The sequence below is a fragment of the Rhinoderma darwinii genome, chromosome 4 (genome assembly GCF_050947455.1).
Source record: "Rhinoderma darwinii isolate aRhiDar2 chromosome 4, aRhiDar2.hap1, whole genome shotgun sequence".
Classification (NCBI taxonomy): domain Eukaryota; kingdom Metazoa; phylum Chordata; class Amphibia; order Anura; family Rhinodermatidae; genus Rhinoderma; species Rhinoderma darwinii.
The window spans coordinates 329465089-329492069 of NC_134690.1; the positions used below are offsets into that span (position 1 = coordinate 329465089).

General features: G+C 41.0%; 1 protein-coding gene across 2 annotated transcripts in view; it reads right to left on the reverse strand.

Annotated features, from left to right (window-relative positions):
• LTBP1 (latent transforming growth factor beta binding protein 1) overlaps positions 1–26981 on the reverse strand; it is a 380067-nt gene that overhangs the window by 288546 nt on the left and 64540 nt on the right. For both annotated transcript variants that reach the window (XM_075862823.1, XM_075862821.1), the window contains exon 3: positions 18320–18611. In XM_075862823.1, the coding sequence (XP_075718938.1) occupies positions 18320–18611 (292 nt within the window). The remainder of the gene's footprint in view (positions 1–18319; positions 18612–26981) is intronic.

Below are 26981 nucleotides of genomic sequence, written 5' to 3' on the forward strand. Positions count from 1 at the left end.
TCAGCATCTGTTCTTCATCACCCTGATGGTTCTCGGCAGTTCTTTCTGGAGGTGGACGCCTCTTCCATAGGTGCGGGAGCACTACTATGCCAAAAGAACTCTAAAGTGGCTTCTTCTCAAAATTATTCTCTCTAGCAGAACGCAACTATTCCATCGGGGATCGATATTTGCTAGCCGTCAAGTTGGCCTTAGAAGAGTGGAGACACTTGCTGGAGGGTGCTATCCATCCTATCATCTATACTCACCACAACAACCTCACGTACCTACAGTCGGCTCAATGATTAAATCCACGCCAAGCCAGATGGTCGTTGTTCTTTGCCCGATTTCAGTTTTTACTTCACTTTCATCCTGCAGACAAGAATGTGAAGGCTGGCGCCTTGTCTCGCTCCGTTGAAACCAATGACTATATACAATGGGGGGGAGCCCTGTGTGGTACTATATACAAGAAGGGTGGAAGCGCTGTGTAGCACTATATACAAGAAGAGGGGAAGCGCTGTGTAGCACTACATACAAGAAGGGGGGAAGCGCTGTGTAGCACTACATACAAGTAGGGGGGAAGCGCTTTGTAGCACTATATACAATAAGGGGGAAGCACTGTGTAGAACTATATACAAGAAGGGGGAAGGCGCTATGTAGCACTATATACAATAAGGGGGGAGTGCTGTGTAGCACTATACAAGAAGGGCGAAAGCGCTGTGTAGCACTATATACAAGGGGGGAAGCGCTCTTTGGTACTATATAAAAGAAGGGGGAGTGCAGTGTAGCACTATATACAAGAAGGGGGGAAGCGCTGTGCAGCACTATATACAAGGGTGTAGTGCTGCGTAGCACTATATACAAGGGGGAGCGCTCTGTGACTTTATATACAAGCTTGAAAAGCGGGAAAAGTTTGGGAGGATTCCTCCAGCTCACCTTATCGCATCAGTAGACTTGCGCACGGGTCCTCGTGTCGGCACACGTATGGAATATTTTCCTATCATGCTAATGTTTTTAATTTTTTGACAATTCTTTAATAAAACTTGGAAATAGTTTCCTTTTAAAGACTTCAGAGGACTCAGCGCTGGATCCATTTTCTTTGTCTTTCTTCCAAGCTTGAAAAGCGCTTAGTGACACTATATACAAGCGGGGAGCGCTGTGTAGCACTATATACAAGGGGGAGCGATGTGTGACACTATATACAAGAGGGGGAAGCGATGTGTAACACTATAACCAAGGGCGGGAAGTGCTGTGTAGCACTATATATAAGGGGAGGGGCGCTGTGTGGCACTATATACAAGGGGGAGCGCTGTGTTACACTATATACAATGGGGGAGCGCTGTGTAGCACTATATATGAGGGGAAAGCGCTGTGTGGCACTATATACAACGGGGGGAAGCACTGTGTGACACTATATACAAGGGGGGAAGCGCTGTGAGACACTATATACAAGGGGGAGCTCTGCATAGCACTATATACAAGGGGGAGATGCTGTGTGACACTATATACAAGGGGGAGCGCTGTGTGACAATATATACAAGGGGGATGCGCTATGTGACACTATATAAAAGGGGGGAGTGCTGTGTGGCACTATATACAAGGGGGGAGTGCTATGTGGCACCTTCTATAGGGGGCTGTTTGTTGCACTATCTACAGGGGGTCTGTGTGGTGCTATCTACAGGGGGGGTGTGGGGCTATCTAAATGGGGGTGTGGCGCTATCTACAGGGGGCACGGTGTATGTGGTGCTTTACTTTACAGTGTGTGACACAATTATATTCAGGGGCACAGTGTTTGATACTATTTCATTCACGGGCGCAGTGTATGGTGCTATTATATTTAGGGGTACAGAGTGTGGCACCATAATAATTTTATCTTCGTTTATAGGTGTGGAAATGTTGGAAAAGTGAAGAGCCGAAGACATCTGAGCAGCAAATTCTGCAGAAATGGGTCGTGGCCGGGAGAAGTCGTCATGAAGTCTTGATGGGATGGAGAAGAAAAGAGGAAAAAACTACTAGAATCTGAGTAGTCGTCACCTATGAGTCACTAGATTTATAGAGAATCTGTCACCTCTCCTGACATGTTTATTATAGGACATCCTTGTATTTCACAAAAAGTCTTTGTGCAGTCCAGAACAGACAAATGCGTGTTACCATTCCCCTTGTCAGGAGGATGTGTCCCTGCACAGTGTGATACTGTCAGTATGTAAGGACACATCCCTTAGACAAGGGGAATCGCAACACCCATTTGTTAATATTTGCACAAAAAGGTAGTGTTACCAATAGTTACGGCACGGCAGGGCGGCGGTAGAGAAAGTGGGCCTAAGTTTGGGTAACAGCCCAGTGCCTATGTTCTACTTAATCCGCATCTGGATATAACACATCCATAATGTCTGTGCCTTGCATTGCAATTCCAGTCCCATTTAAGTGAATGGGGCTGAGCTGCAATCCCAGGCACAGCCGCTACAGATGTATACGGCGCTGTGTCTGGTCAACATTACTGCAACAAATATCGGGGGCAGTGCTGGAGTCCCGAGCAAAGCGCTAGCTGATGCTCTGCTCGGGACTCAAGCAATAGGCATTGTGACAGCCCCTTGCAGGTCATGTTCACGAACAGCACATGAAGTAAGCCCTCAGTCACGTGGGGCCGTGTCGGAGCGTCATCTCTATTAGAAAAGCTCCAGGACTTTCAGGAACAATTCACGAGGTTTGGACTGCACCAGTACAGAATTTCAAATTAAAGTACATTAGTAAGTGACTTCATTCACATAAATATATTATTGCAATGCAATTTTTGGTCCCTGGATAACCCCTTTAAGGTCAAAACTCCTTGAACATTTAAAAAAAAAAAAGGTGAACACTTGGTGTCATCCCACATTATACACTGGGAATATGGGCAAGTTCTAAATATGCTGCACTTTATAAGTTAATAAAGAGATTTCTCGGTATTCTACAATTCAGTAATACGGATGAGCTTTGAAATCTAAGTCTCCAGTGTTTCTGTTTGGAGGAAATTTACAGCCAAGACTTTAACAATAACTCTAATCACTTGTTAAAATGCAAGTGTGTGACAATGGGAAAGACTTGAGGCCCCAACCAACATGCATCTTGCACAAGCACTGACACTGCTGACAGAAATGAATTGATGACTCTCTTCTTTACAACAGGTGGTGTCTTTTCTGTTCACAATTTTCTCATTCAAACACATAAAACTTGGGAATTCCTAAGGAATCAATAGAATCTGCAAGCCGGCGGCCTGGGGACAGTTTTGTTCAGTTCTATATTTTTTTTGCACAGTGGGCTAAAGAAATATTGCCAGTTAAACATTATCTTTAGTATATAAAATAAACACTCTACTTCCAATTTCTCGCATTTTCTTCATTTCTAAAATTCTTACATGTGTTTCAACCATTAACTTGTATTTAAAGAAAAATGCTTACATTCTGCTTTGAAATACTCCTTACTTTTTGTATATACTCCATGCATGCAATACTCTGTTAGGGAAAGCAAAGCAAAGAGGTCAGATAAATAAATTAACTCATAAACAAACCATAAATGGACCCAAAGACAAGCGGAATACAAATCACGATAATGATAACCTGTTCAAATTCATTAATATTATATTTTAGTTTGCCATTATATATTACTAAAATAATAGCACATACCATTTAGGACACTTTCACATGTGGCCAGAGTTTACATTGTCGTGAACTGGATGATTAAATATCCTTGGGTGAGATATATTAGGCATCAAGTGAACAGTCAGGTCTTGAAGTTGAAGTGTTGGAAGCAGAAAAAATAGGCAAGAGTAAGGATCTGAGGGACTTTGTCAAGGGTCAAATTGTGATGGCTAGATGACTGGGTTAGAGCATCTCCAAAATGGCAGGTCTTGTTAGTTGTTTCTGGTATGCCGGCAGTGGTTAGTACGTAACAAAAGAGGTCCAAGGAAGGACAACCGGTGAACCAGCAACAAGTTCATGGGCACACAATTCGCATTGATGGGCATAGTGAGTGTCTGATCCCACAGAAGAGCTACTGTAGGCCAAATTATTGTTATTATTGTGAAAAAAGATTTTGACTTTGGAACCCCTTCCTGCTCTAGTTTGCAGATATAGATGCAGCATTTCTGCGGAAGTGAAGGGAGAAGGAGTAAATTTAGCTGTGGATAACATAAATGTATATGCCATTCCGGGTGGAAACTAGGTTACTGTAATTGCTGCCATAATAGGTTGATACCCAGCATCTGTAAGGGTGGATTCACACGCGGCAGACTTTGTTGCAGACATTTCTGCAACTGAAAATCAATACCATTCATCTGAATGGGGTTGTTTCTGCAGCAAGCACATGGATTTCTGCAGTGATATTAAGTCGCAGAAATGCTTGCAACAAAATCTGCCGCGTATGTATCCACCCCATTTTTGTCCCAAGCGCCAGGAATTTTGGGCTGGAGCCCCGGATCCCGGGCAACTGCTATATTTAATTGTATCTGAACCCTCAGCCTGCATATACAATTAAATACTATAGCGGAGCAGGGAGCTATCAGGTCCCTGCTCTGCCATTCTCTAGCCTACAGGCCACATTAGGCCTGCAGCCTATAAAAATCTAGGAAAGGATCCCTGCGCAGGCTTGTGTGATGATGTCACTGGATCGGGCTGGCCTACACAAGGGTCCTGTCTTGGTGTCTTATAGGCTGCAGGACTGAGGAAGCTATCTAAAAAGAGTGTGTGCATATATCTACAAGAGGGGTGAAGCACTATCTACAAGGGGGAGGGGACTATCCACAAGGGGGTGTGTGGCACTATCTACAGGAGGCTGTGTGGCACTTTCTATAGGGGGAATGTGTGTGCCACTATATACAGGAGGACTGTGTGTGTTACCGTACAGGGGGGTGTGACACTATATACAGGGGGCACTGTGTGGGGTACTCTACAGGTTTCTTTGATTAGAGCCCCCAGGCATAACTTTGATTGGGGCACCAGAAATGCCAAATTTGCTGCTGAGGGTGAGTACAAGGATACTTGCTATTGGGTCCCTGTATCTAAGCCTATCATGTGTGATACTGTCTTCTAGGGCCATGTATCTAACCTTATCATGTATATTACTAACTGCTGGGACCCTGTATATAAGCCTATCATGTGTAATACTGACTTATGGACCCTGTATCTAAGCCCATCATGTGTGATGCTGACTGCTGGGGCTTGTAACTAGGCCTATCATGTGTGATACTGTTTGCTGGGGCCCTGTATCTTGTCTGATACGTTCTGTTAATTCAATGTATTTGATTCTATACAGTGGTGTAGCTATAGGGGCCGTAGTCTTATAGATATGCTGTCTCCAAGATTGATAGATAGATAAAATGTAAGTTTTTTTGAGGGGGGGTGTAAACATGTCTTGGAGCTTGTGCCCCGGATATTTTAAGAACCTAGCAATGTCCCTGATCCACCCTAAAGGCATCAGTTACACAGGCTATTTAATAGGTGAATGACTCGTTCCTGATCATTGCCCTTTTATACTGCCCTTAAAATCATCGTTGTCGGCAGTAGATCTCTCCGTGTAAACGGGATGTTCTGCCGACATTATGTAAATTGTATTGAACAATCGTATTACCAATCATTCGTCTCCATATAGTTTACATTGGTCCGTGTATAGGGTCTTTAAACGATAAGCCTGTAATTATCGGCAATCATTCTGGGCACATATCTGCCCGTGTAAACCTACCTTAAAGGGAATGTGTCGCTAGAATTTTTTTTAATTTTTTTTTAGTTAAACAGTTATTATATTCATGATTAGACATTGTTCTAATTTTTTCACAAGTCAGGAAATATTATAAATTAGATTCTAATTTATAACATTTCCCTGTGCTGGTCACTAGAGGGAGCAACTCCCAAAATTGCAGCATTGGCATGTGGTAAATCAACCACATTGCTTTAAGCTGCAAAATTTGAGAAGACACACTAGCTCTAGCGTCCTCAAACAATCCCCCCTCCTTTATCCTGGCTAGTGCCAGGAGAAAGGAGGGGATTGAATGTTCAAACCTCCTACACAGTGTGCCGCCATTTTTTGAGCAAACACACAGTGTAGTAGGCTTACATACAGTAGTAATCACACACTAAAACACGTACATACACAGAAATAACTTACCTGCTCCTGCCGCCGCTCCCTCCGCTCTGTCCGCTCCTAGTCCTTGCTTCTAATCACATGTCCGGAAGCCGCGACCCGAAGTACTCATCTTACTGTCCGGCCGCGGCTTCCGGTCCACAAGAAAATGGCGCCGGATGTCGCTAGGCCGAAGACCTTCCATTTGGACTGTGTGGGAGCGGCGCATGCGCCGTTCCCACACAGAGGGCGTACACCATAGTGAATGGAACGGCTCCCGTTCGCATTCTCTATCAGGATGTATGTGCCGTATTCCATCTCTGTATGTGTCGTTAATGTATGTGTCGTTAAAAGCCCCCATAGTGAAGTAAAAGTTAGAAGAAAAAAAAAGTAAAACACAAAACACACAAATAAATAACATTTCTTTTAATAAAACACTAAAAGCAAATTAATATAAAAAAAAAATTTTCGCGACACCCTTCCTTTAACAGTGGAGTAAACCAAGGTAATTAAGAAATGCGTGCAAAGAATACTGAACAGTTCAACTTGTGGATTTATTTTATGGGAAATTATATTAAAGCACGAGTGTATTTTAGATTTTCAATTTTTTTCAAATTCATCAAAGTGAACTTTTGAAATGCACAAACAAAAGTTTACATTGAACACTATTTACGGAAATGTTGCACTAAAATGCTTATTAAGCAGGCGGTCTATGCAGCTGCCGTATGCTGCGTGCAGGATATACCTCAATACCCTTGGAAAGCTGCCTGCAGCATACATCTCATGGGGAAGGCACTAGTAGACCATCATTTTTTCATATCACTGCTTGAAATAAGGGGATTTCATAATCCCAATTCATAATTGGTGGAGTAGGGATACCCCTAGATTGTCCTAACTGGGAAATTTCCACAGGTGTAAAGTTTACCTATTAAAGCAATTAACTGAAACAGAGCACAACACAATGAAGGGGAAACGTAAACTTCAGTTTCCATCATTTTTCTGGTAAAGAATCACATAAAAAAACACAAAAAAAAAAACAGTAGTTTTAGCTTATTGCCTTCTTGACATGAAATATTCATCCTAACAACATTTGTCACTGCTGGAGTCCCTTTTCTTTGTATACTTGATATAAGGAAGTATATAAAGTACCGTATACATTCTTTCTTGTGTTCAGCAATCAAGTTCCAACACACGTGTAGCAGAAAGCACGACAAAATAATTTTTCATACCTGACTGAAATTAAATTTCGTATGGAAACCCAGGGCCAGGAATCGACCCGTGCCTGCTACATGTACAGATGTGATGATCAGTGAACTACCGTATGCCTAGGTTACGCTGTAAACACATTACTGTAGACTTTGGGTCCATTCAGATGTTACAGTTGAGGTGCGAATAAAACCGCATCAAAAAACTACATTACGAAAATTGTATGTGTTTTTACCTTAATTTGGTGTGTTTTTCTAAGCGGGTATGGTAAAAAACACAAACACCTAAAAAAAATGCAACAAATATAGTGGTAAAAACACATGCAATTATCGAATGCTGTTTTAACTGCACCTCAACTGCAAAGTCTATATGGACCCTTGGGCTGGGTTCCCACATAGTGTAAACGCTGCTGAATTTTCGCATTGGAATTGTGTGCGGAAATGAAGCAGCATTTACAGTAGCAGCAAAAACATCTCATGCACACGCTTCAGAAAACAAATCTGCAGCGAAAACGTTCATAAATTGAAGTGTACATTTAAATCCTTTGGCATCAATTTGGTGCGTTTTTTGGGGGCGGAATTCGCTTCGAGTTCGACGCAGCCCAGCCTTAAGGAGTCAAATATACCAGTGCAGGAGACAGATTTCAATAGTCAGCATTTATATAATCACAAAATAACCCAAAAACGTAGTAAAGTCAGTAAACCATTATGGAACTGAAAAAACACTTGCTTACTAGTGTGTGAAAGGTTGCGTGTTTGCGCCCTCCTGTGCATATGTCACATAAAGAAACACATATATTGAGCAATATTAGTAGTGACAGGTATAATCCTGTGCACTTTTATACAAGATTCTAGCAGCCTGAGACTCATCAAAGCATTTACCAAACTGAACAAAGATTTGCAGAATCTTATTTAAGGTCACAACCTTGAGTTTCATGCTGATGCTGATGCTATTATCAACTGCCTGTGGAGCAAAAATGTATATGTATATAAGGATCAGTGCAAATCTCCCAACGTATACGTAAATGCAGGCTGTGAAATATGCCTTAACAGTGGCATCCGTCACCATAGAGTTTAATGGGATATGTTAAATGTATACATCATGAACTCTCATGACACTGTTCAGGACGTATACCATTAGTTTAACGCATATGTCGCCCATAGACTATAATGGTATCTTTTTAACAAACGCATTATAAAAGGCTATTGAAAAGCCTATAATGTATACAGTACGTTAAACGTATACCTGTCGCCCATTGAATGCACGGTATATGCTTTTTGCGGGATCCCTCGGGATGGAAAGTGTAATCTACTATATATAGGTATAGCAGCCAAAAGAACACGGTTTTGGCCTCCATCGAGCTAATGGAGCTGTTCTGTATAAAGGATGCAGAGCAGCTGTATCTCATAAAGAAAAAAATATTTTCAATAAAAATTAATTTGAAAGTTGCACCAAACACACTGACGTACATATTTATATAGAAAAAAATCACTTTCAAAAGGTTTACATAGCCTTTAACCTAAAGCTTGTTTCACACTAGCGTTAGTATACGTTTACCTCTCTTCCGTCAGAAGAGAGGATCTAAACATTAAACGGAAAGCAACGGTTCCGTTAGAATTAGAATTGATTTCACTGCTAATTATTTTGTTTCAGTTGCTTTCCGTTTGTCTCTGTTCGCTAGGTTTGCGTTTTTTGAACGAAAACAAAAGTTCTGTAGACTAGCGAACGGAGACAAATGGAAAGTAAATGAAACAAAAGAATTACCATTGAAATCAATGCTTTCCGTTTAATGTTTCGATCTTCTCTTCCTCTGACGGAAGAGAGGTAAACTTATAGTACCGGTAGTGTGAACTTAGTCTAAAGGCTAAAAAATAGGACTTTGAAAGGGAAGGCAACTGCAGACAGCACTTTCCAACATGCAAGGCAGTGCTGACTTGGCCGCATACTGTTCCTAAAAAAATCGTGCCAACTCCTTAAAGTGAGCGTCTCATTGGAGACAACCCGTTTCAGAATGCGGCCCCTGGGGCGATTAGGTGACCGCGCTGGTTCCCGCAACTGGCACCCCTTCCAAAAAGCTGATTTTGACAATGAAGCCACAGCCATCCAGGGGAAATGTAGAATTACATGGTGGCCATTTAGATGAATTGCCATCCCTGTAATACCAGGATGGCTCGAGTCCACGAGATCAGGAGCCGCTTGTTCAGACTTAATAGGGCATATGGACAGGTGTTTGTCTTTATGAGACAATCCCTTTAATACTGGTTCATAGATACATGTTAGGAGTCTGTTCAGAATGTTAATATTTAAGATATGTGCATACACTTTTTGGGGCAGATTTACTTACGCCGGTCTTATTATGAAGCCAGCAAATAAGAGGCAACTAATTTATGAGGCAAACGCATTTTAATAAATTTGTCGCATCTTGGGCTGTCCGTGTTTCTGGCATAAATTATTGTACATTTGACAGGCCGTGGCTGACCCCCTACTGCTAAGCAGAAAACAGCAAAAAGTTGCAAATTATGCCGCAAGTATGGCGTGCGACATAAAGTGCAACTTTTTAGCAACAGTCCTTCATAAATTCCCTACTTTGTCTCTTTCACAGTTTTAAAGAGTAGTGTGAAAGGACCACACAATATGAACACCTATAAAAACAGACTAATATAACTGCAAATTTAATAAAGGTGAATACTAACCCCCGATGCATGTGCTTCTATGTAACTAATAAGACCTCAGGTAACATCAGCATATCGGCAGTCATCAGAGGCACGACTTTAAGCTCCTGAGTCAGAAAGATCTGTAACAGGGACCCTTAAGGCCGGGTTCCCACGTAGCGTAAATGGCGCCGAATTTCCACAACGGAATTCTGTGCGGAAATTCTGCAGCATTTACAGTACCAACAAAGTGCATACGATTTTGAAAATCTCATGTCCACACTGTGGAGAAAAAACGCAGTGTAAATGTTAATAAATTGACCTGTGATGCATAATTTAAATACGCATCGTGTCAATTTATGCTTTGTTTTCGTTGATTTTCTGTTTGGGTTTTCCCCATTGTTCACTGTATTTAAGCGATATATATTGTGCTCCCACAAAATATGAAAATTTGTAAATTCACTGAAGTGATATATGAGTAAAATGTATAACTTTTATTTCATAACTCTCTAAAAACAGGGGTACAATCACCACTGTGAAGAGCCCAACCGTGTGTATTAAAAACGTATTAAACAAATACTCCAAGTCCTGATTCATTTGTGAACCCTCTATGACTGGGTATATTATAAAGATACAAATATGGAATCAGCGTTTAAACATTGGTGAAACAGTGGTTTAGACCCTAAAACACACCGGAGCTTGCGATAACCGCACCTAAATCTCCTGATGCTAAGGTACACAACAATGCCACTGTCCCCTATGCTAAAATCCCTTGCTTAACCCGACCCTACGCGTTTCTATACTTCTCATCATCAGGGGTCTGTAGCTTGGTCACTCTGGCCAGGATGCCAGCGATATTTCTTCAGCAGCAGATATTCTACTGCACAGCACGGAAGCATGCACGCATAGATGTCAGCGGCATGCTTCACTACGGGACTCTAAGTTATTATAACAAGATACTCCTCCCCCTGGTCTCGGCGGCATACTTCGAACCAGCCAATCACACCAGCCCACCACATTCGTGACGTCCGACCATGTGACTCCCGGCCGTCAGCTGACATACCCGGAAGTAACACTGTCAACGCCACCGAATGCGCAGACTCAATGGAAGGCTGTAGACGTATCTATTTGCTGCACAAAAGCTCCTTCTAATAAAAGATAGAGTATAACAATAACAGGTTGGATACATATTGCGGATCAGTTCAAAACCGCAACTGGACTGCCACAATTGAAGCACCTTCCCTGGAAATACATATTGTGTGAATGAATGAGCAATATTAATGTCTGCCACACTTTGGACTTTAAAACCCTCCTGGATAGATCTACCATGCCTGTTAGTAATGAATGACTTGCTGCAATTTAGCTATACTAGGACCAGGATTAAATGGCCATACACCTACCTAGAAAACCAACATCACAATATATATTCAATTGAATTGTATTCAAATAAAACAGGTATAATTAGTTTGCTCATTTAAACCTTCAGGCTGTACACAGGCCAGTCTGTAGATCCATTGGGCCTCTTTGCGCAGAATGAGATTGTCCCAGTCCCCTCCCCGTTTAGGAGGACGTACTAATTCAATCGCCTGAAATTTTAAACAGTCTGCCCGGCCTTGATGTTTTGCATGTACATGTTTTGATATGGGAGTATCTCTCGAATTTGTAACATCTCCAACATGTTCCCTAATCCGGCGCCGAAACTGCCGCACCGTTTTGCCCACATAATTCAGTGGGCATGGACATGTTATTAAGTAGACCACCCCAGCTGTTTTGCAGTTCACGAAGTCTCGAATGTCATACTCAACCTTAGTGGTGACACTTTTGAATTTCTTCCCACTTTGGATAAAATCACAAGCTTTACAACTGCCACATCTGTGTGTGCCCGGTATCTGCCTGTCCAACCAAGTTCCTTGTTGTATTATAGGGTCAAAACAACTCTGCATCACCCTATCCCTAATGTTTTTACCTCTACGGAATGTGACTGAAGGCCATTGTGTTATCTGATCCGCCAAGTCTACATCAGCACCCAAAATACGCCAGTATCTTTTTAGTATTTCCATGATCTCAGATTGTTTGGAGTCATAAGTGCCTATGAGTCTCGTGACCCTTTCCTCTTTTCGTTGTCTAGGGACTAAAAGACTCTGCCTGTCTGCATCCCTCGCTCCCTCATAGGCCTTTCTGATTACCCCCTTAGGGAAGCCTCTTTCCTTCAATCTATTTGCGAGGTCATGTGCCTGTACCTCAAAATCATCCATCGAGCTACAGTTCCGGCGTACTCTCATGAAATGGCCTCTGGGGATCCCTCGTTTAAGGGGATAAGGGTGACAACTGTTCCATTGAAGAAAACTATTAGTTGCTGTCTCCTTTCGGTGTCTTTAATCTAGAGGCTGGGGCAATAGGGACTCTCAGGCCTCTAGGTACTATTTTATTCTTGAGATAGTTCTCCAGACTCTGAATTTCCCACCAACTCCTTGTATAATCCTTATGTAATCTAGTGAGGTTTTTAAAAGTGGATTTAAGGGACGCACCCTGCGTTGTATACACAAGTTCACACTCTGAGAAGACGCTTTTAGCCTCACTCATCCATCCTTCTGTACTTAAATCAGAGAGTGCAAAGGCTGCCATACCCAGATAAAGTATAATATATAATGAACTGTACTGATTCGTAATAATTCACTGTATTTAAGCGATATATATTGTGCTCCCAAGGTTCACATGTGAAATCAGTGATCAGGAATTATCTTTTCTAGATCTCAAAATTATCAAAACTAAGGAAGGCGCAATACGTACCAAAGTACATCGAAAGGAGACAGCAACTAATAGTTTTCTTCAATGGAACAGTTGTCACCCTTATCCCTTTAAACGAGGGATCCCCAGAGGCCAATTCATGAGAGTACGGTGGAACTGTAGCTCGATGGATGATTTTGAGGTACAGGCACATGACCTCGCAAATAGATTGAAGGAAAGAGGCTTCCCTAAGGGGGTAATCAGAAAGGCCTATGAGGGAGCGAGGGATGCAGACAGGCAGAGTCTTTTAGTCCCTAGACAACGAAAAGAGGAAAGGGTCACGAGACTCATAGGCACTTATGACTCCAAACAATCTGAGATCATGGAAATACTAAAAAGATACTGGCGTATTTTGGGTGCTGATGTAGACTTGGCGGATCAGATAACACAATGGCCTTCAGTCACATTCCGTAGAGGTAAAAACATTAGGGATAGGGTGATGCAGAGTTGTTTTGACCCTATAATACAACAAGGAACTTGGTTGGACAGGCAGATACCGGGCACACACAGATGTGGCAGTTGTAAAGCTTGAGATTTTATCCAAAGTGGGAAGAAATTCAAAAGTGTAATCACTAAGGTTGAGTATGACATTCGAGACTTCGTGAACTGCAAAACAGCTGGGGTGGTCTACTTAATAACATGTCCATGCCCACTGAATTATGTGGGCAAAACGGTGCGGCAGTTTCAGCGCCGGATTAGGGAACATGTTGGAGATGTTACAAATTCGAGAGATACTCCCATATCAAAACATGTACATGCAAAACATCAAGGCCGGGCAGACTGTTTAAAATTTCAGGCGATTAAATCAGTACGTTCTCCTAAACGGGGAGGGGACTGGGACAATCTCATTCTGCGCAAAGACGCCCAATGGATCTACAGACTGGCCTGTGTACAGCCTGAAGGTTTAAATGAGCAAACTAATTATACCTGTTTTATTTGAATACAATTCAATTGAATATATATTGTGATGTTGGTTTTCTAGGTAGGTGTATGGCCATCTAATCCTGGTCCTAGTATAGCTAAATTGCAGCAAGTCATTCATTACTAACAGGCATGGTAGATCTGTCCAGGAGGGTTTTAAAGTCCAAAGTGTGGCAGACATTAATATTGCTCATTCATTCACACAATATGTATTTCCAGGGAAGGTGCTTCAATTGTGGCAGTCCAGTTGCGGTTTTGAACTGATCCGCAATATGTATCCAACCTGTTATTGTTATACTCTATCTTTTATTAGAAGGAGCTTTTGTGCAGCAAATAGATACGTCTACAGCCTTCCATTGAGTCTGCGCGTTCGGTGGCGTTGACAGTGTTACTTCCGGGTATGTCAGCTGACGGCCGGGAGTCACATGGTCGGACGTCACGAATGTGGTGGGCTGGTGTGATTGGCTGGTTCGAAGTATGCCGCCGAGACCAGGGGGAGGAGTATCTTGTTATAATAACTTAGAGTCCCGTAGTGAAGCATGCCGCTGACATCTATGCGTGCATGCTTCCGTGCTGTGCAGTAGAATATCTGCTGCTGAAGAAATATCGCTGGCATCCTGGCCAGAGTGACCAAGCTACAGACCCCTGATGATGAGAAGTATAGAAACGCGTAGGGTCGGGTTAAGCAAGGGATTTTAGCATAGGGGACAGTGGCATTGTTGTGTACCTTAGCATCAGGAGATTTAGGTGCGGTTATCGCAAGCTCCGGTGTGTTTTAGGGTCTAAACCACTGTTACACCAATGTTTAAACGCTGATTCCATATTTGTATCTTTATAATATACCCAGTCATAGAGGGTTCACAAATGAATCAGGACTTGGAGTATTTGTTTAATACGTTTTTAATACACACGGTTGGGCTCTTCACAGTGGTGATTGTACCCCTGTTTTTAGAGAGTTATGAAATAAAAGTTATACATTTTACTCATATATCACTTCAGTGAATTTACAGGTTTTCCCCATTGAAATCAAAACTTGCAACAGAAAGCCAAGGGTTTCGACTTTTGCGGTGGTGTCGCAGCGAATCCGCCGCAAAAATCGCAACTTAGGAAAAAAAAATACCATACTTATCCAGAAGTCTCTCCTTCCTGCAATCCGGCCTCCTGGGATGACGTTGCATCCCATGTGACAGCTGCAGCCAAACACAGGCTACAGCGTCACATGGCCTGCAACGTCGACCCAGGAGGCAGAACTACGCACAGAGAAGAGGGAGGGGTAAGTATGATTTTCACCCTAGCACTTTTAACCACAGCGGATATACCATTTGAAAATCCGCACCACAACGTGGTGCAGAGTTTTGGACAGGAGGTGCTGCAGGTTCCAGGTCGGATACGCTGCACAGTTTTTAGGCAGAATATCTGACCCATGGGAACAAGGCCTAACTACAATGTGCCATTTATAATACCTTTGTTTTGTTATGTGGCAGAGGTGCCCTCAGGATCCAGAGCCCGGGTGCGACTACAACCACTTCATTCTCATAGTTATGCCTCTGGCAGCCATAACTTCGCTTTAGTAACCAATTCCACCACTCCAACATTCAACATCTCACATTCAATCTTATTTTTCCAGTTACATACTCTGGAAAAATGGTCGGAAGGTTTGCACGTGGCCAATAAGAGCAGCAGTGCATTGGGTGGAAAAAAAGGGAATCAAAAAGACCATGAAGTAACCATTTACTGGACACAGGCAGCTTATTTGGCTGTGAAGTTACCAGCTGTAAAATGAATGCAGTCACATAGCAATTCATCTCAATTAGAAAGATCTGATGGAAAGAATGCTGCAGGTGTTTTTTTAGCAGGACCATAATGTGGGCTATATAAATTAAAATCATGAAGTTCCTGACAAATAAGTGAGTTAAAAAGTATTTCTATACCAAGAACCATATCTATGTACTTAGCACAGGAATGTCCAAGGATTTTAGTGGCCCGCAGGGACTCGAGGGCCACTAAAAATGGCATATGGGCAGCTACTTTAAATGTACAATATAAGATGTGTCAAGGTGTGAGTGACTAGAAAAGTGTTTCTGGATAACAAACATTGCTTGTCATATATCTCCCAGCAGGTGGTGCTACAACAATACATGATGCCACCAGTATCTGCTACAGGCTGCCATACAGCTAGGGTCCTATAGGATTACATTGGGTTGACTACAATACTACTACTCAAAACTATTATCAGTTTTTAATACACAGTTCTGTACAATGATAAACTTTTACTATATGTGCGAAAAGTTCTAGAAAAATGTGGACTGCCCTTTTTCCACTGGTCAGGATCTGCTCACAACTTGTCTGTGGTGCACGTTCAGCAAAAACAGGGGGACATTTTTCCAAACAGCCCCAACATGTATTATTACATGCCCTACAGTTGCATAACTGACTTTCATTGTAAAAGAAGAAGAAAAAAAAAAAAAAGGAGACACTGGGGTTTGTTGGCTATGCTTTTCAATACAATAAAAAAATATATACCTTGCCAAACTGTGTATAATAAAATAAATACATACCTAGATAAAAGATAAATAGATGGATAGGATAGGAATAGATTAGATAGATAGATAGATAGATAGATAGATAGATAGATAGATAGATAGATAGATAGATAGATAGACAGACAGATAGATAGATAGATAGACGGTCATAGAAATAATCATTACTATGTTACACAGTTAGGGTATGTGTACACGTATTGTTTTCAGACGTATTTCGGGGCATTTACATCCCCGAAAAACGGAAGCAGAACGCCAAACATCTGCCTATTGATTTCAATGGGAAATACGACATTCTGTTCCAACGGAGCATTTTTTTACGCCTCATTTTCAAAAAAACGGCGCAAAAAAGAAGTGCATGTCACTTTTTGAGCCGTTTTTGGAGCCGTTTTTCATTTCATAGAGTTGCTAAAAAAAATGTCTGAAAATCAGGGAGCTGTTTTCCCTTGGAAACAGCTCCGTATTTTCAGACGTTTTTGATTTTGTGTGCGCACATACCCTTAGGATTTCTAAGTCCACTCAACAACTTGTGTATTTTTGCTCAGTACCATAATACTGCACAAGGAAAGTCAATTTTGTCACCTACCGCCCAATCACATAATTCTGTGATTTTCAGCGCACACATTGTGGGAAGTTTACGAAGACTGGCATTTCATACACTCGACTTAAAAAGAAACCTGCTGGAGTAAGATGTGCTAAATTTATTATGGTGTGCACGCGTCTTAATAAATGTGGTGCCTTTTTGCCTGTCCATGCGCCACACACTGTGACCCGTCATAGATTTCCACTAATTTTAACGACAATTTCTGCTGTTATTTATAGTCAATCTTTTGAGCGTGAGTGATCCTGCCCCTCCTGTTACCCCCCCACCCTCTTTTTTAAAAAGTGTCAAGAGCAACATAAAATCCCAAAAACGTTTGCGTAAAACAGGCGTTTCCTAAAATTTGCTCCTTTTTTTCAGCGCAAAAACTGCATGAAACCTTTTATTAAATCTCTACCATTAAGTTTGCCAAACAGCAATCAGTGCATTTTGTAATTCAATGCTTTAAGAGTATCTTTGCTATTTCAACACTTCTAGTGTTACTCATTATAATCATTTGTTCTGTTAACCTATACTATATGAAATAGAACTATTTCCTAATACAGTAGTAATTATTAGTTATTATTATTATTAGTAGTAGTAGTATGTGTCATATTTCTCCTGTAGCATGGCAATGAAGCCATCAGATATAAATGTAATACAATTGTACAACTATTATTGACTACTAATGACAAAGGAGATAATATACACAAAATAGTGGTTTCTAAAATATAAACCTTTCAAAAACTACACTGCCAAATGTACTTGGTCTCCGCTCAGCTGTTAAAAGCATTATGGCACCTACTGACACCTAAGGGTATGTTCACATGTTTAGCAAAAAAAGTCTGAAAATACGGAGCGGTTTTCAAGGGAAAACAGCTCCTGATTTTCAGATGTTTTTTTAAGCCACTCGCTAAGTTAATGAAAAACGGCTCCAAAAACATCCCAAGAAATGACCTGCACTTCTTTTTCGCGGCTGTTTTCAAAAACGGCCACGTAAAAAAAACGGCCCGTCAGAACAGAACGCCGTTTTCCCCATTGAAATCAATGGGCAGATGTTTGTAGGCGATCTGCTTCTGATTTTTCGGGCCATAAACGGCCGAAAAATGGCTGGAAAATGGGAAGCAGATCACCTACAAACATCTGCCCATTGATATAAAATAGGCCGCGTAATTGTGATAAAATAGCAGAGTACATGGGGGGGGGGGGAGTGACATTCCTCTAAGCATTTTACTTTCTACAATTAACAAGATAATTTTGAAAAGTATCTAGAAAAAGAGGCATAGCTAACACAAGACGTAAAATGCACATTTTATTATTTGGTGCAACACACTTCCATAGCAGGAGGTGGCCTATAGAAAATAAAAGTATCTTACATGACTAGTAAGTTGCGCCAAATGTATGATGCCATGTGCGTTATTTTGCATTTATTTGATTCAATTTGCACCAGTGATTTAATCTTTAATAGTACAGATAAATCTCCATCATTGAGCGACCCTGATATCTTGCTGTGGCTTCTTGAAAATGTAAAATAATAACATAAAGGAAATTAGCAGTTAACTTACTGTGGCTGAGATACGATGGTTTGTGGCTTTTGTTTTAGTGCTAGTGTCACTTGTCCTTGAGCGGATTCAGGTGATGCTTGTACCTTCTTTGGCATTGTCTGTTTTGCTGCTTGTTGAGGAATGGGCCGCAGTGGAGGGGCCGGAGCCCCTGCACCCTGACTTTGGGTACCTGTAGAAGACGTGTCTTGGGTTGTCCTCTCTTCACATACTTTCCCTTTAGTTCCAGGTTTGCAAATACAAAGATGTGGACGAAGGCACATTCCACCATTTTGACATGGAGGAGAACAATTTGCTGTTGAAGAAAAATACATAATAATGAGACTGACAACAGCAAAGATGAGCAAATTAAGATGTTAAACGAGGAATATCTGCTGCTTTATAATGGGACAAGATCTGTCTAAGATGTGTAGAGGGGTGTTACAGTTTAGGCAAAAAATGCTTATTATATAAGTTAAAATATTGAAAAGTTATACAATGATATCCGCTTGCTGTCATTCTATATGAACCTTCATTGTTTATTTCCAGTTAATAAAAATCTGTCCTGGTCATGTGATGGACACACAGGTGCATGACTCGTTACAGTACAGTAGAACTTGCCCCTTAGCAAACGAACATAACCTCCAATCTGTCACCTTGGCAGCCTGGATAACCAATTCCTCCAACATTCCCTTTTGGGTCAGCACCCTCAGCAGAATCTACCCCGCCACCACCACCAAATCCTGCGAAATCGAACTGGATGCTATTGGTAACATCTCTTAGTTATTTGCACTGGTTTTATACATGACTCCATGGCTTCTTTTTACACTCCAAGCAGACGTGAATCCTTTTTTAACCATTGCTGATTAATAAATATTACCTTAGCATCTTAACCCCTTGGAGACACAGCCTGTTTTGGCCTTGTAGACACAGCCTATTTTTTCAAATCTGACATGTATCAGTTTATGTGGTAATAACTTGGGAATGCTTTTACTTGTCCAAGTGATTCTGAGATTGTTTTCTCGGGAGATATTGTACTTTATGTTAGTGAAAAAATGTGATCGATAAATTCAATATTTATTTGTGAAAAACACCAAAATTTAGGGAAAATTTGGAAAACATTACCATTTTTCGAAATTTACATTTATCTGCTTGTAAGACAGATAGTAATACCACACAAAATACTTACTAGTTAACATTTCTCATATGTCTACTTTATGTTTGCAGAATTTTTTGAACGTTCTTTTATTTTTCTAGTATGTTATAAGGCTTAGAACTTTAGGAGCAATTTCTCACATCTTCAAGAAAATTTCAAAAGGCTATTTTTACAGTTTAGTTCTGAAGTGGCTTTGAGGGCCCTATATATTAGAAAGTCCCCATAAATCACCCCATTTTAAAAACTGCACCCCTCCAAGTATTCAAAACAGCATTAAGAAAGTGTATTAACCCTTTAGGCGTTTCACAGGAATTAAAGCAATGTGGAGGTGACATTTTCAAATAATTTTTTTTTTGCCGAAATTCATTTGTAATAAATTTTTTCCTGTAACACAGATGGTTTTACCAGACAGAAACGCCACTCAATATTTATTGTCCAGATTCTGCAGCTTTTAGAAAAGTCCCACACGTGGCCCTAGTGTGCTAATAGACTGAAACACTGGCCTCCGAAGCAAAGGAGCACCCAGTGAATTTTCAGGCCCCCTTTCTATTAGGAAATATTTTAGGCACCATGTCAGGTTTGAAAGGGTCTTGTGGTGCCAAAACATTTTACACTAAAATGTTGAATTGTTTCATTTCCACAAGGGATAAAGGAGAAAAAGCACCCCAACATTTAAAGCAATTTCTCCCGAGTACGGCAATACCTCACATGTGGTAATAAACAGCTGTTTGGACACACTGCAGGGCTCAGAAAGGCAGGAGCGCTATTTGGCATACAGATTTTGCTGATTTGATTTTTGGGCACCATGTCGCATTTGCAAAACCCTGAGCTACCAGTGTACAGTGAAAGCCCCCAAGAAGTGACCCCATTTTCGAAACGACACCACTCAAGGCATTTATAATTTGCCTGGACATATGACAGAGCTCAGAAGTGAAGAGCACAATAAGCATTTGAGGCCTATTTTGGTGATTTTCACAGAATTGGCCCACAATTGCAGGGCTCTGAGGTCAAATAGTAAAACAAACCCCCAAGTAGTGACCCCTATCTTGGAAACTACTAAAGTAGGGCATATTAAGGGGTGTAGTGAGCATTTTGACCCAACGTGTTTTTTCATTAGAAATTAATGCGAAGTGAATGGTGCAAAGTAAAAATTAACATTTTCCACTGGTATGCCATTTTAGTGCACAATATGGTGTGCCCAGTTTGTGCCACTGAAGACAAATACCTCATAAAATGTTAAGCGGGTTCTCCCAAGTATGGCGATGCCATATATACGGACGTAAACTGCTGTTTTGGCATGCTGTAAAGCTCAGAAGGGAGAGAGCGACATTTGGCTTTTGGAGCGCAGATTTTTCTTGGTAGTTTTTCTGTTTGGGGTATTGCTGGTATTTCAGTTTATAATTTGGGGGAACATGTAGGCTGCGCGGAGTACATCAGGGTATAATAAGGTGGTATAATAATGCTGTAAATAAATAATAATTCATAGATATGTGGCCAGCGTCGCACTGATAAATGCTGCCCGATCTTATCTGCTTTTGGAACGCTCTGTACACTTTGCATCGCCATATTCTTAGAGCCAGAACTTTATTTTTTCTTCACCGGAGCTGTATTGTATGAGGGCTTATTTGTTGTGGGACAATCTGTAGTTTTCATTGGTACCATTTTGGGGTATATGCGATTTTTTTTTATCACTTTTTCTTCCATTTTGTGCCAAGCAAGGTGACCAAAAACGAGCAATTTTGCTAAAAGTTTTTTTAGTCTTTTTTTTTTTTTTTTTTACAGTGGTCACTGAGGGCTATAAATGACATTTTACTTTATTCTGCGGGTCGATACGATTACGGCAATACCATAACTTTTTTTCATCAAGAAAGCTGTGAAAGGCCTTTTTGATATCTTTTTATTCTATGCTTTGTGAGGGGTGGTGACCAAAAAATAGCGATTCTGGCAGTTTTGTATAAAAAAACAATTGCGGTGTTCACCGTGCGGGAAAAACAACATTATCGTTTTACAGTTTGGGTCTTTACGGACGCGGTGATACCAAATAGGTGTACTATTTTTTAACTTTTTTATTTTTTTCCTATACTAAAATACTTATTATAAGAAAAAAGGCAATGTTTTTTTTAACATGGAACTTTTATTTTTACACTTTTATTAACCTTTTTTTCTCACTTGAAGGCCTACACTTCTGATCTTTACTCTAATACATTACCCACATAGTGCAATTCATTAGGGCTGTCAGTTATTCACTGACAGCAAGCCTATTAGGCCCTGCCTCCAGGTGGGGCCTATTTGGCTTCCATACGTGGCAGACCAGGAGGCTATTGTTAGGCCTCTAGGTGCCATAGCAACGATCAGCAACGCTGCGCATCGCAGCAATGCCGATCGGCTAAAAACCACTAAGATTGCTTTTGATCGCGGCATCTAAGAGGTTAACGGCAGGGATCAGAGCTAGCTCCGTTTCCTGCCATTACAGCACGGTGTCAGCTGTAACATACAGTTGACGCCGGCGGCTTATGTCGCAGGCTCAGCTTCTGAGCCTGCACCATCTTGTTTCTTGGGACGAAAGCCTTTTAGACCCCGCCTCTGAGTGGGACCTAACAGGCTTCCGTACTTGGCAGACAGGAGGCCATTGTTAGGCCTCTGGTCTGCCAGAGCAGTCATAGGAAGAGACTAGCTCCGGTCCTGGCCATGGAGCAGGGTGCAGCTTCTGAGCGTCCACCATCATCATTAACAGATAGAGTATAAAAAGCTTTTCAGTATTCATTTTTATAAATGTATATTTCTTTACAATTTAAATTAATAAATTATGCAGAAAAGCTTAGTGTGCCTTTAAAAAATGCAGTGATCTCATGGGTCAAAGATCACAATGTGTGTTATACAACTGCTGACAGACATAAGTTGTATTCTTTTTTCAACTTGTGTAGTAGCCGTAAAGACAACAAACAATGAAAGGACTGATGTATAGGAGAATGTCGTCACAATTTATGCACGTCTCTCTAAACATGGGATCTCATGCTACACCACAACTGTACAAACAATCTATAAAAGGTTACGTCCACATGAAATTTTTCTCCAGTGATTCCACAGAAAAGTCTGCGTGTGTTAGGTCTTATTCACACGAGTGTGTCTATTAATCTCGTTCGTTTTTCTCCTCTGCAAGGTCCTTCCTGGCTTCCCTTTTTTTTTTCCTGCATTTCTTTAGCCTCTGATCCATGAAAAACGGGTAGCCCATGGATGTCGTCTGTGTTATCCGTTTTTTTCACGCACCCATAGACTTCAACAGGCAGGTCTGGTCCACAAATACGGACCAAAATAGGGCATGCTGTGAGTTTCTCGGAACGAACACACTCTTCATTGTAAACAAAACCGAATGTGTGAATAACCCGAATGACTTTTATGGGTCAGTGTGCAGTTGGATAGCACACGGACGAGAAATACGTTTATGTTACTAAGGCCACCCATGCAGACTTTTCTGCAGCAAAAATCCACAGCATTTCCGTAACATAATGAGCATGTTGTCGATATTAAAATCTGCAGCATGCTCCTTTTTTCGTGCTGATTTTTTCTGCTACACGTGGATGGGGCTTTGAAAACCCATTCTACTTGCATTGTACTGTATATTGCTGCAGAATTCAGCCTTAAGGATAGGGGGTTCATTTGTACTGATGCACCAAAATATAAACTCCTACATGAGAATCTGTGTGTCACCTCATAAAATCAGAGGCACATACATGTACAGTATGGGCCCATAGCGGTCTGTAGGTGCCATATTATAGATTTGTAGTACATGGATCTGTAATAAGGCCATGTGCATAAGCCCCAATGAATATGTTTTTTTGTCCCAGTGTCTATGTACTCAGTATAGTAAAGCATTTCCTATCACAGTTCGATCACAGTTTTAATCAGAATGGAACTGTTCTTCATAGGAAATTCACAGCAAAGTACATCTACAAAATCGAGATATTAATAATCTCCTGAAAAAAAAATAGATGAGTTGTCCAGCTGTTTAAAAAAAAAAAAAAAAAGTCTTGGCTGCTGCATATGCGTTAAAATAACAAAAGCAGCCCATACTCACCTGTATAATCTCCTCCACCAATGCTCCCGTGGTCCCCTGCTGGTCTCAATGCTCACGTGATGCCCTGCCGGTGTCAATGCTCCCGCGGTCCAATGCCAGTCTCTGTTTACATCGCAGCAGAAATTATGTGCCGTTTCAGCACATGACCACTGCAGCCAATCACTGGCAGCAATGGTCACATTTCATACATATAGTAATTGCATCACCTCTGCAGCCAGGGATTAGCTGCAGCAGTCACGTTGATGCTTCCTTGTAAACAGAGACCATCAGGGACCACCGGAGCATTCGTGCTGGAGCAGCAGGGGATTTAAAAGGTGAGTATGGCCTGTTTTGTTATTTTAAAATACATGCAACAGCCAGAATTTTTTATTTATAGAGGCTCTGTCACCATATTATAAGAGGCCTATCTCCTACATAAGGAGATGGGCGCTATAATGTAGATGACAGCAGTGCATTTTATTTAGAAAAACAATCTATTTTTACCACGTTAGGAGCGATTTTAGCTTTATGCTAATGACTTTCTTAATGCCCAACTGGGCATGTTATTACTTTAGACCAAGTGGGCATTGTACAGAGGAGTGTATGACGCTGACCAATCAGTGTCATGCACTTCTCCCCATTCATTTACTCAGCGCATAGGGATCCTGATAGATCAGTATGTGCTGTCTTATACGGCCATATTAACGTTACTGAAGTGTTTAGACAGCGAATAGACATTTCTTCCAGCCAAGACGGGATGTCTATTCACAATCCCGATACTTCGGTAACGTTTCTGTGGTACTTACAGCAGAGCAAAGCGTAATCTCGCTATAACCTGTCATTTATAGCGTGATCTCGCGAGATTACGCTTGCTCTGCTGTAAGTACCACAGAAAAGTTACCGAAGTGTCAGGTTTGTGAATAGACATCCCGTCCTGGCTGGAAGGAATGTCTATTCACTGTCTAAACACTTCAGTAATGTTAATGTGTCAGTATAAGACAGCACATAGTAAACAACGCAGTGTCACTATGCGCGGAGTAAATGAATGGAGAGAAGTGTATGACGCTGATTGATCACTGATTGGTCAACGCCCACTTGGTCTAAAGTAAAAACACGCCCAGTTGGGCATTAAGAAAGTAATTAGCATAAAGCTAAAATCGCTCCTAACGTGGTGAGAATAGATTGTTTTTCTAAATAAAAAGCACTGCTGTCACCTCTTATAGCGCCCATCTCCTTTTGTAGGAGATAGGGCACTTATAATGTGGTGACAGTCTCTTAAACATCTGGCCAACCCATTTAAAGTATTGTTGCAGGCAACAATGCTATGTGTCAAGATGACACGTCTGTTAGATCATGTTGTCCCACCTCGCAATTTACAGACCTTAAAGGATCTGCTGCTAACATCTTAGTGCCATATACCACAGCACACCTTCAGAGGTCATGTGGAGTCCATTCCTTGATGGGCCAGAGCTGTTTTGGTGTCACAACGGGGACCTACACAATACAATGCTGGTTTTAATGCTATGGCTGATATATATATATATTGAAAGCTATGCTTTGAATCCACAGCCACCATCCTGGATGTAGTAAAGAAGGAATAAAAACAATCATAAAAACTTACTGAAGCCTCCAAAAGCTTAAATTTTACTTAGAATAGTTGACATAAAAAGTGCAGCGATCAGCAACATTCACCGCTCTGCACGTCACCAACAGGTTCATCTCAGGACTCTTTTACATAGTAGTCGGCAGAAACAACAGTGATTTTGCAATCCTAACTTACATCTGTGAGCCAATGTGAGTATGTAAGAAAAACACGAGTTTCTGCTACATGGCAGGTGTCCTGTTGTACGCCTTCCCAGAATTACAATGTTTAACTACATTGAAGAACTTTTGAGGTAGCCACATAAACACACAGGCACCTTCCTCTCTGGGTCTTTTTGAAATAATTTTAAAGAATAATATTGAGCGATGTGAGACAACATTATGAGAATAAATCTACTTATTGCCGGACCCGGTGTGAAATCTGTTCGGTGAAGTAAAACCACCATTTCCTGCAGGACAAAGTGTGTGGTCCCTAAACCACAGGGCATGAATATTTATTGTATCGGTTTATAAAGCTGTCCCTTAAAGTATATGGCAGGTAGAAGTAATTAGCTGTTAAAATATAAAAAGAATAATTGATTCCAAATGTATGTTAAACCTAATATATGTAGGGTTGTATGAAACATATGGGAAACCAGGAAACGACCTGGAGCAAATAAGGAAATGGGAGATGGATGATTTCATGTCAATTTACTTGTCTATTTATGAGATTTTAGGTTGTAACTTCTTGGTAGCACAATTGCTGAGCGCCATTTGAAACTTGGGTTGCTCCTCAACAACAGACTACAAACTTTTATTTTCTTAGCATTTCTGTTCTGCTAAGGAGCAAGTGAGGAGCAACTGAAACATTTGAAATGACGTCCAGAGAATTCCAGCTAGATTAAATAACATTGGACATGGTTTTAAGGATATTGCTTAGAGAAGCCACAAGAAGTCATCCATCCTTCCACTACTATGTGGCGTATTCAATATGCAATGAAAAGTCAGAATTCCTCTGCTTCAAGACCTCAAAAACATTCTATTCCAAGGACAATGTTTAAGCCAGAGTTGTCCCATGGACAGGCTCTTCGTAATACTGTGCAAGTCACAGTGGCACATCTAAGAACACATTAGAGCCATGTTGACTTGGTAGGCAATCCAAGTGTTGGATGGGTAAAGAGAGTGCTGAAATCTTACTTAACAGACCCAACTATATAAAGAAACAATAAAGGATCCATCCATTGTAATGGTGAATGGTTTTCTACCTTATTATATATATGCTTTCCATGATCAAATTCTTATAAATCCCCCATGACCGCATCTCTGTCTCAGGAAATAACCTCACCCTTCAGTAAATGTTGATATTTCCTATTAACCCACTGAGTCTAGATCCCTAAAAGTCATTTTGTTCAATCAGGGTCCTCTAAGGGTCATCCTGTGGCAACCAGAACTTAACCAAACAACTGTGTCTAAAGAGCATGCATATCCTTTTGTGTTCTTGGGCTAGTTCCAGGGCGGAGCTGCTAAGTCAAACCTCTCTCTTTTCTTGTTTTTGGAACACAGTTTGTTATTAATAGATAACATTTTTATCCAAGTACAACATAACGTTTCAAACATTTTTCCATGTATAAGAAATTTTGAATTTCCTAAATTTTTAAAAGAAAAAAAGAGATAAATATTTTCCACACAAAGCAGTACATGTTTCTAGAGCCATGATAGATTTTTTACAGTATAATTAATGAACAATTATTATTTATTAAACAGGACAGTAGTGAGATGTGTCCTTAAAGGGGCTGTCTGATAAAGACAACCCCTGTCCATATGCTCTATTATGTCTGAGATGGGGTCCCACTCTTTGGACCGCCTCTATGAGCCAGAAGGGAGAGCCACTCTGT